The following is a 15627-nucleotide window of genomic DNA, read 5'->3' as shown; positions in this document are numbered from 1 at the left end:
GGTCTAATTAGCATATTATGCTTTTATTATTATAGTTGAGCTAGCTCAAAAAAATGCTTTCATGGGAGATAGATGAGACATTTCTATCATTTTGAAAATAAATAATGTATTTTATTCAAATGTTTTCATATTTTAAAAAAGTCAGATCAGGTGATCAACTGAAGGGAAACAAGTAGAGACAAAGGGTGATTGTGAAGTTATTGTCCATTTAAATAAATTAATTTAAATCTTTCTGTGAGCATCATGCTTGCAAGAAAAATTGCAAGTAATTCCTAGTCAAGTCTTGATATTTAAACATATATAAAAAAAACCTACATCTCATTTTACTTCTATTTTTCCTAGAGGACAAAATCCTGCTCTCTAGGAAAATGGAAGTTCTTTTATTATGACCCCATTTGTAACAGCATTGTTTGGAATTCAGAAATTTAGAAACATCCTAAATATTTATCTGCAGAGAAAAGCCTAAGTAATGGGGTAGAATCATGATTTAACACTCTACACCAGTGATTTTCAAACAGTGTGCTGCAAGAATTTTTAAAACATGCAATACCTGGCTATTTAGTCAGGGGCACTGACCTCTTTTCCCTTAGATCAGTGATTCTCAACCTTCTGGCCCTTTAAATACAGTTCCTCATGTTGTGACCCAACCATAAAATTATTTTCGTTGCTACTTCATAACTGTAATGTTGCTACTGTTATGAATCATAATGTAAATATCTGCTATGCAGGATGGTCTTAGGCGACCCCTGTGAAAGGGTCGTTTGACCACCAAAGGGGTCGCGACCCACAGGTTGAGGACCGCTGCCTTAGATTGTTAAATAATAAAATGACAATATTCCCTGGCTAGTGTTGCTAAATGGTTAGAGCATTGGCCCAATCACTAAAGGCTGGAGGGTTTGATCCCTGGCCCCAGTTGGGGCGTCTATAGTAGGCAACCAATTGGTGTGTCTCTCTCACATCGATGTTTCTCTCTCTCTCTCTCTCGCCCCTCCCTCCCTTTCACAGTCTCAAAAAATCAATGAAAAAAAATATCCTTGGTAAGGATTAACAAAAATGATATTGCTTTTGTCAGATCAACAAAAATTCTACTCTTTGCTGTGCCACAGAATTTTAGTAGTTTATGTGTGTCCTGAGATGAAAAGGGTTGAAAATCGCTGTGCTAGGCCTGCTGCACAGGCACCTGGCAGCTCCGTGCACCAGCAAGGACAACCCTCACAAAAATAATGGGACAGAGAAAGCAAGTTGGCGATACAAGTTGAAAACATATACAACGATGCTATATCTTGATTACGGCTACATACACATAAAATAAGAATGGCAGGGAAATATACGCGTTTCCGAATGAAATGCACCCTTCACAGAGGAATGATCCCCCTGGGAAGGGGAGTATGAAGGAACTGATGTCAGAAGGGACCATATGTGCAAGTTTTTTTTTTTTAGAAAAAAAAATTATATAGAAAATGGTAGGGTTTGCTTGAGCTCAGTGGTAGGCATATGGGGTTTGTTATTATTCTGTTTTTCTGTGTGTTTGAAAAATTTTATTAGAAAAACGTTCTTATTTTCCACTGGCTGAGGAGACTGTCTTTGTGCTCCCGTTGAGCTGATAGGGAGGCAACTGATTTTAACAGACGACACGTGGACGGAACAAAGGCAAGGAGGGCCAGGGAGTGAGGCAAGCCACCTGTTCGGGTGTTTCAGGCATTTTGTAACGCTGTACTTTCAGGCAACTGTTTGAACCTCAATTTCTTCCCTTGCAAAATGTGGATAATCTCTGTCTTGCCGACTTCACCGGGATGTGTGAGAGATGAGCCATGATAACAGGAGGGACGTTGGAGTAATGGCTGCTAATGATGGAGCGGTTACTGTGTTTTCCGACAGGCACCACACATCCATTATTTGCTTTACGGCCGATGAAAGCGCTATGATGTGCGTATTGTTCTCTACATTCTTTCATGTACAACATCGTAAGCTCAGAAACAGATGGCTGCCCCATGCTCTGCCTTCCAGAACCAGTCGGGTGTTTCAGGCATTTTGTAACGCTGTACTTTCAGGCAACTGTTTGAACCTCAATTTCTTCCCTTGCAAAATGTGGATAATCTCTGTCTTGCCGACTTCACCGGGATGTGTGAGAGATGAGCTATGATAACAGGAGGGACATTGGAGTAATGGCTGCTAATGATGGAGCGGTTACTGTTTTCCGACAGCACTACACATCCATTATTTGCTTTACGGCCGATGACAGCGCTATGATGTGCGTATTGTTTTCTACATTCTTTCATGTACAACATCGTAAGCTCATGCAGCCATTGTAAACAGATGGCTGCCCCATGCTCTGCCTTCCAGAACCAGGCTTTCATAAGACGCAGCGTTAACCTTGGGGCCTGCTCCCAGGTGGCGCTAATGAAAGAGTGGATGGGGTTGTTCCCCGGACTCCCATCCCCCTGGCAGCTCTGATGGTTTCCAGTCCTGTCCTGCGGGGAGCGTGCCAGGGAACATAGTTGACACCCGACATGGCTGAGCCTGTTCCCTGTCAGTCTGTGGGACCAGGTGCATGTGGTTTGTTTTCTGCTGGGACAGTCATGCTTTCTGAACCGTCTCATGGACGTTCTTAGGAAGAAACTACGGCCCAAAAAGCTCGCAGTTGACTCATCTGGGGATTACAGCTGTCAGGTAGCATAAGAGGACGTGGGGCCTGGCCTTTTCCATGACACCTCACTACTTATGGACCGTGCACTCAGGAGTCCTGATATCTGGCAAATTCAACAATCGGATTTAACATACTGACTATTCATTTTCTTGTTTTTTAAATATATTTTTATTGATTTCAGAGAGGAAGGAAGAGGGAGATAGACACATTAATGATGAGAATCACTGATTGGCTGCTTCTTGCAACCCCACACTGGGGATCGAGCCCACAATCCAGGCATGTGCCCTGACCGGGAATCGAACTGTGGCCTTCTGGTCCTTAGATTAATGTTCAACCACTGAGCCATGCCGGCTGGGCAACATACTGAATATTTGTTATGTGGAAAGCCTGATTCTCCCAGCTCTCCTGTTCCCAGCATCCAACTTATATGAGAGCGGACAGGATTGGCAGGGAGTTGACCCAGGGCGTGGCACTGGAATTCCTCTGGAGCAGCGTAGGTGGGGGTGGGAGGAGCAGACGGGTGTGACGGATAGACACAGAGCCTGGCCACTGTAGTCTCCGGACCAGCAGAGCATTTGTAGCTGAGGACCAAGGGGCAGTGAGCTGTCCCAGGAACAGGAATCTGGAACATGCTCCCAGACCCACAGGCAGCTGGAACACCCTTAACCAGGGTATTACCTCCTGTTCTTGTGGAACCCAGCCCAGCACACCCGAGGGCAGGTTCCCAGGGCTAACGGGCAGGAGGAGGTGTAGCTAGCTGCTCCCTCACCTAACTCCTCTCTGGTGCAGAGAAATCAGGAGCCAGGCCAAACCTTCTAAAACCCGTTGGGATCAGAGCAGGCAAAAGAAGTCCCAGAGTGCCACTGGTCTTCTCGTCCCATTTGTCTGCTTGGCCTTAACCTCTCTACTTTGGCAGATCCCTGGGCGAAAGGTGTAATTACATTTTTTCCCCATGGTTGTACTTCCTGTCGCCATTTATAATTCGCTCCCAACTGAGTCAAGAGACAGAGGTGACATAACTTACCAGCTTATCTGGAAATGTTCCTCAGTGTGGCCCGACTCGATCGAGATCTCCAATCAAATCTCTGACTCAATGTTGTATGCAATCATCTCTTTTATTTTAAACCACACTGCATTGAGCATCAACACAGATGTGACTTAGAAACCCACAGCCTGGTCCCAGCAGGTGATGGGTCCAGTGTACGACTTGGGGTGGACCGTTATTGTTCACAGTGAAAGAAAAAAGAAAGAAAGGATGAAATGGACATTATTCCCAACTCCTGTTTGGGAATCTGAGTGATGAAACAGGAGGGTTTTAAGCTCATAATGCTTTTCTTAACCCCTTTCTCTCAATCAAAGATGATGTTCAAACATGGAACCTGGGCTGGTAGACCAGCTGAACTTAGGCAACAGAAGGGCACGCTGTTTAAAATAACGTCCACACGTTACTGCAAACAAAAAAAGGGGGGGGGGAAACAGCTGCGCTTTCTGATAGTTTACTTTTTCCTGTTTGATGAGCTCGTGCAAGTTTACAGGATATCAGATCTGCACAAACACAGTCACGACAGAGCATCTGCTAAGTGTAAAGACTTTCTGTTTAGGAAAAAGCCTTCAGCTGACCCCTGGGAAACAATGTACTGAACTGGGCGGTGCCCACACCAAGAACAGCAGCTTGGGCACCTTGATTCTGATTTTTCAACTACGACCCCACAGAAACATGTGGGATCTCATGAAGACTGGGAGTATCTTCTGTTTTTAAATCCAGCTGCTTTTTAAAAATTAATATTTTATAAGATTATTTCCTCTAAGGCAGGAAGGGAAAGTTAGAAACCCGGCAGGTTCTGGCTCCCATGCCAGAGGCACACGGAGGGCTTCTTTCTGTTTGGGGACCACCAAGGTTCTTAGTGTCTGAGATAGGTGAGCCTCTGGCACCGCCAGGCTGCCAGCAGCCTCCTGAGCCACCATCAGGGCTGAGGTCTCCATAGTCTAGATCAGCGGTCGCCAACCTTTCGGACCTCATGGACCACCAGTGGTCCATGGACCACTGGTTGGCAACCACTGGTCTAGATCAAAGCAGCCAATCTGAAGGGCCTGTGTCATGGAAATGAGAAGGCCACCCCCTTAGCACTGGCTCCTCAGCATCTGAGGGAAGCAGAGGGTCAAGTAGGAGCAAACCTTTGCGTCATCAAGTCATCGCTGGAAACGAGGGGAAAGCAAGCCTGGAGGCTGCCCCGTAGCTTGTTAGCTTGTTGTGAGATTTACAGATTGCTCCAGCTGAGATTCTTCCACTTGATTATTCACACCAAACCAGGCTTTAAAGATGGACCAAACTAGACCGGAATGTGTCCATTTCAACAGATCAGAAATTGCAAAATGCTGATGCCATTTACTGACATAGCACTAGACCCAAGGACTCCACTGGTATAAATATTTCCAGATTCCTTTGCATTTTAACAATAACAGAGAACGGTTAGAACAAAGGCATGACTACGGCATCTGCCCTCGATGGAATTACATTGTCTGAGTGACAAATCAATCTATAGAGTGTGCTCCATTTCCTATGCATTTTGTTTTCTAAGTCATCTTTCAACGGTTAGAACAAAGGCATGACTACGGCATCTGCCCTTGATGGAATTACATTGTCTGTCTGAGTGACAAATCAATCTATAGAGTGTGCTCCGTTTCCTATGCATTTTGTTTTCTAAGACATCTTTTCCAAAACTTGTATGTTAAAAAAAGTTTCTCAAAAGACAAAATATTTAGAGGAGCAAGTCTTGTGGATGATTGTTCCTGCGGTTACTCTTGGCAGGCGGAGGGATCACCATGGATTCTGAGTGGGGGGGCCAGGCATTTCCATGGGTCATCTTCTCCCATGTGCTCAGGGACAGGGGAGGTCGGAAAGTCTTTTTAAAACATGTTGGCAGAAGGGCACAATTCTTCAGCTCTTTAGGGCCTGTGAAAACAAAGAGAGAGACGATGGTCACTCCTTCTACTGGCATTGGGAACGGGAATCCCGTGAGTCATGTGCCTCTTGTCCTTCTAAGTGTTCCAATTCTGGAGCCTTGCGCTCTTCTTTCTCAACCATTCTTCCTCCACGCCTGGCTCCCACACAGCCAGGGTCCGATTCCTGGGCATCTCCAAATACATAAACTTGTGACTGTACTGTGAATCGTGTCTCTCAAACCCCCAGATCCATGGCATCTGTCCTCTTCCTGTCCCCCAGACTCCCTAGTCATATATCATCTTCCCAACAGAAATACAAAAAAAGGTTTCCTCTGGCTATGAATTCTAATGTTCTGAATTCTTAGGGAATTTTAACAAAGAAGAAGAATCCCTTCTCATCAGTAGCCAATGCGAGGAGTACACTACCATGTGTGTGGGTGTGTCCAGGGCAGGATGGAGGGAGGGACCCCATCCCAGCAGAATTCCTCATCACTAGGAAGCCCTGGCCCCACAGCAGACGGTCTTCTGGAAACCTCCCACCTCTGATGATTGGAAGCAGGGTGATGAGGTGTCAAGTTCAAACTTGGTTTGGGTTTTCTCTCAAGTCGTTAGTTGGAAAATTAAGACAAGAGGTCAAGTTTGGTCAGAGTTCAATGGAAGTCAACCATAGAGTCACCTCTGACTCTCTTTTCTTAGAAACACGTAAGGCCCACGTACACACTTGTTCTTCTGGGGAAACTTCAGATGCAGGGCTTCTGGAGGTCGGGGCTTTTGACCTTGACCTTCATTTCAAGGTTTCCATTAGCTCCAAGGTCAGAGCTCTAGAAGTGACTACCTTCACTTATCTATCACATGGGTGTAAGTTGTTTACTTACGAGTACCTTCCCGACATTTTTCGCACGACCACAATGATGATCCCAGCAATGAATCCAATGCCTAGTAAGACACCAACTATGATTCCAATCAGGGTCCCAGTCGAAAAGCCATCTGAATGAGAGGGAAGAAACCATGAGCCCAGGTAAACAATACACCTGCCATACAATGTGTCATCCACAGCGCCACTGCCCTACTGTAGATCGAAATCATGTTCTATGGTGTTTCTCCTGTATCCAGTGGAAGCTGTTCTAGAAGAGGAGAAACCTGGGCTATTCTAATCTCATCTAATGAGTGGAAAGATTTCTGGGTCTCAAGATTGATGAAATATACCATTCATACAGCATGGAGTCACAGTTAATCATTGGGTAGCGTCACTCTTAAAAACAATAAACTGTGATATGACACCATTCTCCACCAATGTCATTAAGTGAATAGACTCATTTGTGGTTTGATTATTTTCAAAAGGCAATTCCCTTTTCTCTCTTAAAAGAAGTTTGAAACCTGTTTCTTGGAGGGTTCTCTATTCTGCACTTGTTGACTCCAATCCAGAAAAGAATGTAATTCATCACAAAGATTAGGTTCAAAGAAACCCCCCACTTTTAAAAAAAAAATCTGAAAAGAATATTCTGATACCAAAACCTAGCTTACCTTTCGCACCTGTTGTCTGTGTGTCTTCTGTAAAGAGAGATGTAATGATATAGAATTATTAGGATTTAATAACTGTAATTTAACAATTGGCAAAAGATAAGTTTACCCTAAGAGGAAGGGAGCAAAACACAAGCAAAGAAGATAATTTCTTAAATAAATTGGATCAGGGGATTTTTAAGCAAGATTTGACACGATCCTGTCTTCAAAACTATTATTACTGAATTTATGAATGCTTCTTCATGCCTATGGGTCCAAAGTACTTTTGTGTACATTAATTTTCTGCTATCAACTCAAGGCAACTGGCCCACGGATGTTTTAAATAAATGATTAGGAAGTTTCAGAGCTTAGGGTAACAAAGAATCCAAGGCTGTTGATTCTTGGTCCAATGTCAAGGTCATGGAAAACTCACCCACTGGGATGAGGTCTGTTTTGAAGAATTTTCATTTTGAGAGCACTATGCTCTAGTTTTGGAAGGTGTGGCCAAGACTGAGATTTGTCTTTTGATATTAATTGCCTGCTTTTTTTAAAATATATTTTATTGATTTTTTACAGAGATGAAGAGAGAGGGATAGAGAGCCAGAAACATAGATGAGAGAGAAGCATCGATCAGCTGCCTCCTGCACATCCCCCACTGGGGATGTGCCTGCAACCAAGGTACATGCCCTTGACTGGAATAGAACCCAGGACTCTTCAGTCCCCAGGCCGACGCTCTATCCAAGTGAGCCAAACCAGCTAGGGCAGCTTGCTTTTTTTTTTTTAGTAGCAAAATTCACAGCTTACAGGGCAGTAGCAACATGCCCAGCTCAGTTTAATGAAAGAATACACACCTTGTATTCATGCCACTGTGATTTTAGGATTTCTACCTGCAGCCAAACCTAGTTCAATAGTTGCAATGTGAATATTTTCATTTACCTATCACATGGGTATCAGTTATTTATTTACAACTATCTTCCTGTAAATAAATAAGAAAATGGTGAGTTTCAGATAATTTCACATAATTCCTATTTAAAAGTAAAGGTGTTTTGTTCTCTCCCATCAACCTCTCTGTAGAGAGTCCTTAACTCCTCTGGGGGGGTGTTTGTTTATCTAGTTTGCAGATGGAGAAAAGTCAAGGTGCCTTGATTTCATGTTTCAATGGAGGGAAGTGAACCAATCAGGCCCTTCCCTACAACCTTCGCTCACAACTTGCAAAATGCAGATACCCAATAACGTTCTTAATGAAAGATGAAACCAGCTGTCCATCATCTACAAAATGCTTGCTTTTCCTAATGGTTGGGTTTGAAAGAAGCCATCCCTTTGAACCACGGCTGTCTCCAGAAAGACACCTTTTCAAGGGGGCCCCAGGGGAGGTAGGGGTCTCCCTGCATGAGCTGAACCTATGGCTCGGCACTCACACGGAGCTCAAGTGGATGGGGCTATCCCACCATAAAAGTGTTTTGGAGGCTGCTGGACCCGAGTCCTGCCCAGGACAACAGCATCGTCAAATCAACTCCCCAAATGTCATTCATCCCCGGCTGCCAAATACCAGCAGAAACAGGTCTAATTGTTTGCTTATCATGTCTTAACATGGTGGCTGCCAATTCCATCAACCTCAGAACACACCATCATCACCATCAATGACACCATGAGTTAGGAAATACCAAAAATAAAGTTTATGGAAGTTCCTTACTAAATTAGAACGTATTAGTCCTGTCCTCTCTAGCTCCCTTGCAATTACATGGCTGTGATCATAAAATGTGTCATAAATGTGAACATCATCACACTTGGGCGTTTCATGGGAAAGACATCTGCTGCCCTAATGAAATGACCTCTTAAAAAACCCAAATGCTTAAAATTACATTTTAACTCATGTAAAAATTTCCTGGGACACTGATATATGAAGTGGGAATGTACTGTTAGTCACAGGTTTTGTGACGGGTGGGGCAGGGGACACCACAGAAGAGTAACCAGGAGTGTTTTCCAGGCAATTGAGGATTTTTTAAGGATTAGAGAGGTATCCTGGCATGGCAGAAAGAATACTCAACTTGGAAGGTTCCATTTTCTGCTGCCCATTAGCTGTTAACAATTTATTTTCTTGTGTGTGTGTGTGTGGTTTTTTTTTGTGTGTGTTTTTTGTAAATCCTCACCCAAGGATATTTTTCCATTGATGTTTAAAGAGAGTGGAAAGGAGGAGGAGAGACAAAGAGAGAGAGAAAGACAGAAACATAGATCTCAGAGAGACACATTGATTAGTTGCCTCCCACACACACTCCAACCAAGGCTGGGATTGAGCCTGCAACCAAGGTACATGCCCTTGACCAGAATTGAACCAGGGACCCTTCATTCAATACATGGCCGATGCTCTATCCACTGAGCCAAACCAGGTAAGCTGTTGACCAGGTAATGCTCCATTTCTTTAGCATCTTGGGGTGACCTTTAAGCTTTATTTTCAAAGCACTTTTAGGAAGTTTTTTTTTCTATTGTGGTAAAATATACATAACACAAAATGTACCCTCTTCATCATTTTTGTGTACAATTCAATGGTAGAAATACATTCATATTGTTGTGCCATCATCACCAACCTCCATCTCCAGCACTCATCTCACAACACTAACCTTATACACCCATTAAACAATAACTCCCTCCTCCCTCCTCCCCAACCCTAGACGAACATCCTTCTACTTTCTGTCCCTATAATTTTGACTACTTTGTGTAGTGTACCTCATCTGAGTGGGATCGTACAGCATCTGCCTTTTGGTGACTAGCTTATTCTAATTAGCATAATGTCTCAAGGTTTACCCATTTGTATTATGTGTCAATTTCATTCCTTTTATAGGCTGAATAATATTCCATTGTATGTATTCAAGGTGCCTTGATTTTGTTTATCCATTCATCTGTCAATAAATTCCACATTTCAGCTACAGTAAATAATGTTGCTTTGAACGTAGGTATACAAATATAAAGCTTTTTTTAAAAAAACCCTCACCTGAGGACATGTTTCTATAGAGGAAGGAAGGGAGAGAGGGAGAGAGGGAGAGAGTCAGGGAGTGAGAGAGAGAAACATCAATTGGCTGCCTTCTGTAATGCCCTAACTGGGGATCGAACCTGAAACCTGGATAAATACCCTGATCGGGAATTGAACCGCCATCTTTCAGTGTTCGAAACAATGCTCCAACTAACTGAGCCACACTGGCCAGGGCTAAAGCATTTTTTTAAAATCCTCAGAAGTGCTATAGATTTTGTAAAACCAGATTGGCTTTGGGTCTGGAAATGTATATTGACACTAAGGAATAACTTTCTAGGAGTTCAGGTGTACATTTAGTTTGAGGAACCACTGTACTAGGCAAAGTCTTTGTGTTTACTTTCATTTAAAGATGGAAATACCTATCACTTGTTCTCAAGGCAGAGAACTCTGTTCAGTAGCCCAATTTTATCTAGATAAAATGATTTATACAAAATAGCTCAAGTTAGTAATCACTCATTGCAGTTATTGGAGGGTTAGTTCCTTTTCTCATTCACCCCTATATACTACAAAATTAGGGTATATTAAAAAAAGGATTTAATTTCTTTTTTTTTAAAAAGCTCTAGAAATAGGAAGCTATCTCTTTCTATTGCTGAGTTGTAATGGCAATGATCTGTCCTTGTTTTTATCAGTGATGGTCCAATCCTCATAATCATGGCAAAGACCCAACGTCCTCCTCTCTAGTTTCTCTCTAAGATGTTCCACTCATAAAGCTGCAGGTGTCAACCGGGGATCACAAGTACAACCCCAAATCCTGGTAAGAAAAGATTCTTGCTCCCTGGATACAGACATGAATTCTATATAAGATGGCAAACAGTACGATAGAGCCCACTGAGATTTACATAGGTTGGCTGAGTTTTATGCTTTTAGGTAAACACACAAAGTTCTTAGTGTAGCATTCTACCCACTTAGGGTCAGCAACACGACACCAGTAGCTACTCATCTTGCCCTGGTGGGGGTATTATCACTTGTTCTCAAGGCAGAGAACTCTGTTCAGCAGCCCAATAAATCAAATTGGATTTAGCAACCTAATACATCGAGTTCTGAAACTTCCACATAAAGCTTGGTTTGGAATTCACTCTTGCATTCCAAAAATATGCCCTGCTGATTATTACACTTGGTCATGGTTTCTGGAGGGTAATGATTATGCAAAACAAGATCAATCCATGTTGGGGTGACCAGTTTTCTTACCCCTGGGGTGACTAGTGGCCCCATTCAAGGCTGTGGTGCTCTGGGTTTCTTCTTGGGCATGGCCTGTGCTTTCTGTAGTTGGCAGATCCTCTATAGGAGTGTCTGTGCGCTTTGTATTTGTGGGCACCTATTGGAGATGTAAATGAAGCAAAACAGAAATATAACATCATGTTTTAAAATATATACGCGGCCTTATAACAGAAAAGAATATACATTGGTGGCATAAATATATAAAATATATGATGACATAAATTTAAAGTGGAAACCAGAAAACGAACAAACAGAATAACGGGAACATGAATAAAACCATGCCTCCTGAAATGAATACTGAGTGTTTACTTCCAGGGTCTTAATTCTTGCTGACTTCCTAGGGTCATAATTCTTCAAAAAATACCAGCTCACTATGCTTTAATTCTTTCTCTCCCTTGAATTTGAATGGCATTTCCTCCCTGCAACATTTTTGGGGCATATATTATGTTGTATTATATTTTAATGTCCTCTCTCTCCCAATCAGAGTAATAGCTAACCTTTATTAAAACTTACTATGTGCCAGCCCCTTTAAATACCTCATTTACTACACACACACACACAAAAAAAACACACGTGCATGTGCACAAAACCCCTATGATGTAGATCCTATTATTAGTCCTATGGAATGAACAAGGCTTAAAGAGATTCGAAAATATGCCCAAACTCACATAGCCAACAAGTGGCAGAACAAGACTTGGAAGTGGTTCTGTTGACTCCAAAGTTTAGGCCAATGTAACATTCAAAAATATGCTAATGAACACAAGCAACAAAAGCAAAAATAGATAAATGGGACCTCATCCAACTTAAAAACTTTGTGCACCCAAGGACACAATCAACAAAGTGAAAAGGCAACCTAGGAAATAGGAGACAATATTTGCAATTCATATACCTGGTAAGGGTATCAAGAAATCCTACAACTCAACAATAAGAAATCAAATAACCTGAGGACTTTAATACAATAGCCAACAAGCATATAAAAAGGTTCTGAATCTCAGAGAAGTGCAAATCAATACCTCAACAAGATTACCACCTCACACCTGTTATCATGGCTACTATCAAAAGAACAGAAAACACTGTGTTGGCAAGGTTGTGGAGAAATCGGAACCATTATGCACTGTTGGTGTGACTGGAAGTGGTGCAACCACTAGGGAAACAGGATAGAGGTTCCTCAGAAAAATTAGGAATATAATGACCATATGATCCAAAAATCCCACTTCTGAGTATACGTAGACCCAAAAGAACTGAAAGTGAGGTCTTGAGATATTTGTACACCATGTTCAAAGCAGCACTATTCATAATAGCCAAAAGCAACCCAAAAGTCCATCAATGCTGAATGAATAATAAAAATGCCGTATATCCATGTAATGGAATATTATTCAGTCTTTAAAAAGAAGAAAATTTGGACACATGCTACAACATGGATGAACCTTGAGGACATTAAGCCAAGTGAAATAAGCCAGTCAGTCACTAAATGACAAATATGGTGTGATTCCACTGATATGAGGCACTTAGAGTAGTCAGAATAGAGATAAAAAGTAGAATGGTGGTCACCAGAGATTGGAGGGAAGAGGAAAAGGTGAGTTGAATGGGTGCAGTTTCAGATTTGCAAGAGGAAGACAGTCTGAAGATTTGTTTCACAAGATGAATATACTTAATACTACTGAATTATGGGTACGCTCAAAAATGGTTCAGTTAGCCCTGACCGGTTTGGCTCAATGGATGGAGCATCAGCCTTCGGACTCAAGGGTCCCGGGTTCGATTCTGGTCAAGGGCATGTACCTTGGTTGCGCGCGCATCCCCAGTGGGGAGTGTGCATGAGGCAGCTGATCGATGTTTCTCTCTCATCGATGTTTCTGGCTTTCTATCCCTCTCCCTTCCTCTCTGTAAAAAATCAATAATGGCCCTGGCCAGGTGACTCCAATGTTTGGAGCATTGTCCCATATGCCAAAAGGTTGCAGGTTCAATTCCCGGATAGGGCATATACCTAGGTTGTGAGTTTGATCCCAGGTTGGGTGCATACAGGAGGCAACTGATTGGTGTTTCTCACATCAATGTTTCTCTCTCTCTCTGTCTCTCGCCTCCTTCATCTCTCTCTAAAATCAATAAACATATCCTCAGGTGAAGATTTTTTTAAATGGCTCATATGGTAAATTTTATGTTATGTGTTCTGTAACACAATAAAAAATATGCTAATGAGTATCTACCATGTGCCTTGCATGGTTCTCAACCCTGGGGATATTCTTAAACAGGGGCTGGCACACTTTTCTGTAGAAGGCCAAATGGTAAATATTTTCTCTGTTGTAACCAACTACTCAACTCTGCTCTTAGGGTATGAAAGCAGCCTGAGATCATTCTCAACTGAAGAGGCACTGCTGTGTTCCAGTAAAACTTTATTGACAAGAACAGGGTGTGGGCCCAATCTGGTGAGTAGTTTGCTGTCCTCTGGCCAGGAGCGTCACTCCTGCGGGGTGGGGATGGGATTCCTTTAGGCCTCTTTGAGATAATGAGTGAACTTAAGAATCACGAGAAAAAAATCAACCATGGACTGACCTGGGGAATATTCAAAGCAGAGAAAACAGAAACCTAAGTGGGAATAAGTCCAAAGGTCAGAAGGGCCCACATGGCTGGCATAGAGGACTCGAGAGGGACAGTGGTGCAAGGATGTCACAGAGGTGGGAAGAGCCTCTGTCCCATGTCACTACAGTCAAAGCTCCTCAAGGGTGGAAGGTGTGGCCTATATCCCTCCTCAATGCCGCCCAGAGCCTGGCGTCTGGTCTTGCCCCTGGCAGGGGCTTAAGATATGTAGGACCTGATTAAAGGTCATTAGGGTGGGAATGTGTCAGTTGGGACTCCACATAGTCTACACCAGTATGGTCTGGGGGTGGCCTCTCGTCGGTGCTTATTACCAGTCACAGGATGACAGGAAGTTGTGAATACATATCTAGAAACTTTGATAGCAATCCAAGACGTGTCTTGTATTGACACATGGGCTATAGTAGACTGGACATCTATAAACCTACCTCCTTACCAGTTTGAGAAGCCCTGATGTAGACACTCGAAGCACCTGTGACCAGCACACCAGTTACCTGCCAGCTGGATGAAACTGGGAAGTCCTTTTGTTGCAAGCCATGTAACAACTCCTTTGTATGGTCCCACTGATTATATATATATATATATACATATATAAATATATTTAAATATATTTATGCGTCTATGTCCTTGCATGTGATTGCATGCTTACAAACCCAATTCCTCTCTTCCTCAGACACTCACCTGACTTGTGAAGCCAACAGGCTTATGGGACTGTTCGCTGGCACCTGGGGTCATCGTGTTACCACCCACACCTGGGGTCACCATGCCATTTTCCATACTTGCGGTCGTAGCTTCATCTTCTGGCAGGACTGTGCTGGCTAAAAGAGAAAGACGGAGTCAGGGCTCACGGTGGATGGAGTGTGTGGGCAGACCTAACGGTCTGGCTACATTGGGATTATCTTTCCCCATTTCTTTTTGGGATTTGTTGTTACATTTCCTGCTTGGCACAAACCATTCTCCTTGCTGCACCTCTGGCACATGCGATTGGCCTGGTTGTCACCATTGCCCAGGAAAGGAGGGTGGAAAGAGAAAAAGCTGAAGCAGCCAGCCCCTCCTTGATATCCCTCTGGGGCGGGCTGTACACCTTTCCTTTTCAGGTACTATTTCAAATGCTGAAGGAATGTATTCAGGTTACTAGAATATCATGGTGACTTGGAAAAATTCTAAATTATAGGCACCTCGGGAGAGTTCCAAAACCACTTTGCAGGCTCTACCTCCAACCTCCTGAATCAGAAACGTCCAAAAAGCAGGGTCTCCATCTTTCCAAAGTCAAGCTTGCCCTCCATTTAACTTGGAGACTGCTGCCCACCTGAACGGTTAGCCTTGGCTTTGACCACTGACCTCAGAAATTACATAGAGTTCAACCTCCTATCTTCCAGTTGGGCTAATGTCTGCAGGGGAAGGTCAGCAATATACTTAAGGATGCCAGCGAGAACTAAGGGAACTCTCCGTGCACCAAGAGCTATGCTACTGGGAGACCTTCCTGGCCCCGGACCTGGCTCTCCTGCATTAACACTGCGTGAATGACCCCGTTGTGCCAAAGAAAAGGTTTCTGGAAGAGCAGGGAATAGCAAATTCTAAAACCGGGCAGAGAACAGATAACAACAGTGGCCTCTTCTTCAACCTGTATCCCAATGATCTGAGCTAATCATGACCAAGCCGGAGCACCATCTCAACTCACCAGATAACCCTTTGCTGG

At 43.2% G+C, this 15627-nt stretch overlaps 1 protein-coding gene across 4 annotated transcripts in view; it reads right to left on the bottom strand.

Annotated features, from left to right (window-relative positions):
* Nucleotides 1-5557: 5557 nt before the first annotated feature.
* The window catches only part of PDPN (podoplanin), a 28453-nt gene continuing 18383 nt past the window's right edge, over nucleotides 5558-15627 (bottom strand). For 3 of the 4 annotated variants that reach the window (XM_014545510.1, XM_005873456.2, XM_014545511.1), the window contains exons 2-6: nucleotides 14610-14746; nucleotides 11307-11433; nucleotides 7115-7141; nucleotides 6466-6577; nucleotides 5558-5600 (exon numbers count right to left, since the gene is read on the bottom strand). In XM_014545510.1, the coding sequence (XP_014400996.1) occupies nucleotides 5594-5600; nucleotides 6466-6577; nucleotides 7115-7141; nucleotides 11307-11433; nucleotides 14610-14746 (410 nt within the window). In that variant the 3' untranslated portion in view covers nucleotides 5558-5593. The remainder of the gene's footprint in view (nucleotides 5601-6465; nucleotides 6578-7114; nucleotides 7142-11306; nucleotides 11434-14609; nucleotides 14747-15627) is intronic. The other variant, XM_005873457.2, reaches the window with a different exon arrangement.

This window comes from Myotis brandtii, unplaced genomic scaffold (assembly GCF_000412655.1).
Source record: "Myotis brandtii unplaced genomic scaffold, ASM41265v1 scaffold410, whole genome shotgun sequence".
Taxonomy (NCBI): Eukaryota; Metazoa; Chordata; class Mammalia; order Chiroptera; family Vespertilionidae; genus Myotis; species Myotis brandtii.
This window is presented reverse-complemented; position numbering and strand designations above follow the sequence as displayed.